The sequence below is a fragment of the Monoraphidium neglectum genome (genome assembly GCF_000611645.1).
Source record: "Monoraphidium neglectum strain SAG 48.87 unplaced genomic scaffold scaffold03457, whole genome shotgun sequence".
Lineage (NCBI taxonomy): Eukaryota > Viridiplantae > Chlorophyta > Chlorophyceae > Sphaeropleales > Selenastraceae > Monoraphidium > Monoraphidium neglectum.
The window spans coordinates 1-3,481 of NW_014010172.1; the positions used below are offsets into that span (position 1 = coordinate 1).

Here is a 3,481-nt window from a genome sequence, read left to right on the forward strand (position 1 = left end):
CTGCTGAGCGGCCGCCCCTGCGGCGGCGCCGCGGGCAAGCTGCTGGAGGACCACTCGGGCTTCATGGCTGCGCTCGGCCGCAGGGTCCCACAGAGCCGGGGCTACGGCACCGCGGACGAGGGGCCGCTGCTGGAGGCGGCGCGCGCGGCGGACACCGCGGCGTGCAAGCGGCGGAAGCGCGAGCGGTATCAGAGGAGGCAGCAGGAGGCGTCGAGGAGGGCGATGGGAATGAGGAGGGCGTGACGGCAGCCGCGCCCTGCAGGGCCGGCGTGTGCTTCGGGTGCTGTGGGCAAGCAACCCCGCGGACAGGTTTTGCGGGTCCAGTGCTCGTGAGCTGCGGCCGGCGCTGATCCGCTCGCCAGGTGGCCGCCGGCGCCCCTTTCAGTGCGCATGGCTCAGGACCTCGTCCGAGCCCAGGCTGGTCCCGCCTTGCCGGCCGGGCGCGCGTGCATGCCCCACCACCCTCAGAAACGGGCCAGCCGCCGGCAGTCCGACCATGGGCGGCTGGGCTGCGGCCCGCCGCGTGCCTCTCCAGCGATCGTGTTTCAAGCAGGCGCAAACAAACCACTCATGGCAGCGCGATCCCCTGGAAAATCAACGCGATGTGGAGCACGGCACCATGCCGCCGCCTCTCGCGTACAACCCCCAACCCCCCAAAAACCCCACCCCCAAATTCCCAAACCCACACAAAAACTCCACAATCGTTGCCTTATGCTGACAAGCACCAGCCATGTGTTGCACAGAGTGGTGGCGCATCCTAAACCTCGGCGATTGCGCATGTGCAGACTTCCAGCCGCAGAACCGTTTGGCGGCAGTCTGCAGTCCCAACATACCCGATTTTGCCCTCATGTGCCGCCAGCACCTTGAATTGGGAGCTTGAATTCACGCAGTGATGGCACCCGCTGGTGTGTGCACCGCCCAATGCTTGTCGGCGCACCCAACCCAAGCTTGTGCTGCAGGCAAGAACGCTGTCAACGCCTCGAGCGGCGGCAACAGAACCCAGGTCGATTCAAATATTGATGTTATTTACAATTTGATGAGTGTGGGCGCCCTGCTATGTGTGGCACAGAGTCAAGGTGTATCACAAGCAAGGTACAGCGCAAGCAAGGCCTTGCAGCGTTTGTCGGCCTGCCTCCAAGCGGCACCTTGAGAAATGGAGGCTGCCTGGAACAGGATCCAGCATGATGAAGGAGATGCAAAACATGAAAGGGCCACCAGCACTCCAGCCATGCCAACTGGCATGCATCCTCTAGGGGCTGCCCTGCTCAGGGCGCGACCCACGCCGGTGCGCCCGCCCGGCCCGCCCCGGTGCCGCCGCCGCCGCCGCGGCCGACCGCCGCGAGCGCGGCGGCGGACGCGCCCAGCGCCTGCGCAGCCGTGAACCCCTTGCCCAACGCGCCGCCAATGCTGCTGACGAGGCTGCTGGCCATGCCGTTGCCCCCGACTGCGCAGCTTCCGCCGTCGCCGCCGCTGCCGCTGCTGGGCCAGACGACGGGGGAGTGGTGATGGTATGTAGCGTACCCTGCGGCCGCGGCGACCGCCAGCGCGCCCGCGCCGATCCAGGCGCGCCGCGCGTTGCGGCGCCGCAGCTGGCCGCGTCAGGAGAGGAGAAAGCGGGTAGGGAGAAGCGGGCAGCGTGAGCGCTGCGGGGCCGCCTGTATGGCGGGCGCCCGCCCTGGCAGAACCCACGACCCGCCCCAGTTGCCGCGCGGCCCTGCGCCGCGACGGGTGCCGGGTGCGTGCGTGCGACTGCGTGTGCGCGTGTGCGCCCACGTCCCACCTTTCTGGCGGGCGTGTCGGGGATGTGGCCGTATGTGTGCAGCGCCGCCTCTGCCAGATACCTGCAGCCAACACGAGGCCACAGCCAGCGCCAACATTGAGCCGGTTGTTCAGCAGCCCCTGCTGGAGGCCGGGCCCCCCCCCGCGCCGCCCGCGTGCCCCAGCACGTGCAGGCAAAATCCCTCCTCCCCCCGCCCTCGCGAGCCGACTGCTGGAGGGCCGAGCCGCTGAAACCACGCGGGTGCAGGTGCAGCGCAGCTTCCCATAACCCTGTGTGCGCGAGCGTGTGCTTGCAGTGCGCCCCCGAAAACAGCAATCGAACAACACCTGAAGACGTTGGGGGTGCCCATATCCCCGCGGGCCACCGAGACCCGCAGCGGCGCCGCCAGCGCGAGCGCCCTGCAGGCGGCCGCCGCCGCACGCATCAGCTCCTGCGGCCGGCGTCGGCGGGCGCGGAGGCGGTGGCGCTTGCTTCGCGAATGGGGCGGGGCAGGGCAGGTCATGGCAGGGTACGGTCAGGCGGGGGCGACGGCGCTCCCAGGTCCGAGCTGCGCTCGCCCGCCTGTTGTCTTGAGCGAGCCATCGCCTCCGAGCTTTGAATCTGAACCCGTTTCCTCCCGTCGGCATAGTTCGGAAACGGGCCACCCGGCAGACAGCATATTAGAGGGGGCCAGTGGAAGCTGTGTGGTCGCTGCCACGCCTCCTGACGCGCACCGGGGCCGTGTCCAGGTCCGCCTTTGCTGCTATCATCACCACAGGGAAGGATTCCCCGGCGATCTCCGCCACGCCAGCGGCCAGATCAGCCGCGCGAGAGAGGGAGGCGGCGTCGGACGAGTCAAACACGATCGCGGCCAGGTCAACCCTGTGTGTGTATGAGATTGTGTATGCTTGTAAGTATCGATGTGTGTGGGTGTTTGTGCGTGTGCGCTTGTGTGTGTGGAGGGGGAAATTGGGTGGGGGTGTCGGGATTGGGGTGGTGGGGAGGGCCTCTATCGTGTCGTGTGGGTGTGGCATCTCTATTAAGGTTGCAGGCTGAGGGAGTGGAAGGGGAGAATGGATGTAATGGGCTCTCATGTGTGGATCTGGATGCTGGATTGCTGGGGTGGGTGCGCGGTGCGGGCTCTGAAGGCTTGGGAGCCCCGGGCACGTCGTCGTCGTGCCGCCTGGTGCGGCCCTGCCCCACCTCCCACCCTTTTGGGGGCGGGACAGCAGCGCTGCTGTTGGCGGGGCAGCTAGGGACGGCGCTGCTGCCCCGGTCCTCATCACCTGGAGAGGTCGATCATGGGGTCACTCGGCTCGGCCGCGCTGGAGACCTGCGGTAAGGGCAGCACAAGGCATCAGGTCCCTCAGGTCGCTCAGATCACAGGGCGTCGGCGGGCGGGAAAGCTGCCGTCGTGACGGTGTGTGCGCGGCGGCAGTGGGGGCTGCAAGGGGTAGGGCTTCAAGGGGGACGGCTCTGCAGACGTCCCCAGGGAATTGCAAAACGGCCTCCAATGCTCCCTAGCCGTCCTTCCTGCATGAGGACATTCATTTGGTGCGCACCCGACAAAAAAGCCTTATATACATAGGAGGGCCAAGCTAGGATGTCAAGAACATAAACCCTGCAATTCACCTCAGTCAGCACCAGCGTCCGCACGTCTACAGCGCCCCCCCTCGCGCCGCCGCCGCCCCCCGCCGGCCCCCGCCCGACCGCAACGCTGGC

General features: G+C 67.5%; 2 protein-coding genes across 2 annotated transcripts; one reads left to right on the plus strand and one right to left on the minus strand.

The window, feature by feature from the left end:
• Nucleotides 1-8: 8 nt before the first annotated feature.
• MNEG_12820 (hypothetical protein) lies at nt 9-243 on the plus strand (the record flags this gene model as incomplete). Its single annotated transcript, XM_014038707.1, has 1 exon — nt 9-243. A coding segment is annotated over one exon (235 nt), but the record flags the coding sequence as incomplete, so codon positions are not given.
• A 1,022-nt stretch (nt 244-1,265) lies between these two features.
• Nucleotides 1,266-3,062, minus strand: MNEG_12821 (hypothetical protein; the record flags this gene model as incomplete). Its single annotated transcript, XM_014038708.1, has 5 exons — nt 1,266-1,589; nt 1,781-1,841; nt 2,107-2,210; nt 2,494-2,641; nt 3,046-3,062. 5 exons carry the CDS (start codon nt 3,060-3,062, stop codon nt 1,266-1,268), a joined length of 654 nt encoding a protein of 217 aa, XP_013894162.1.
• Nucleotides 3,063-3,481: the final 419 nt, after the last annotated feature.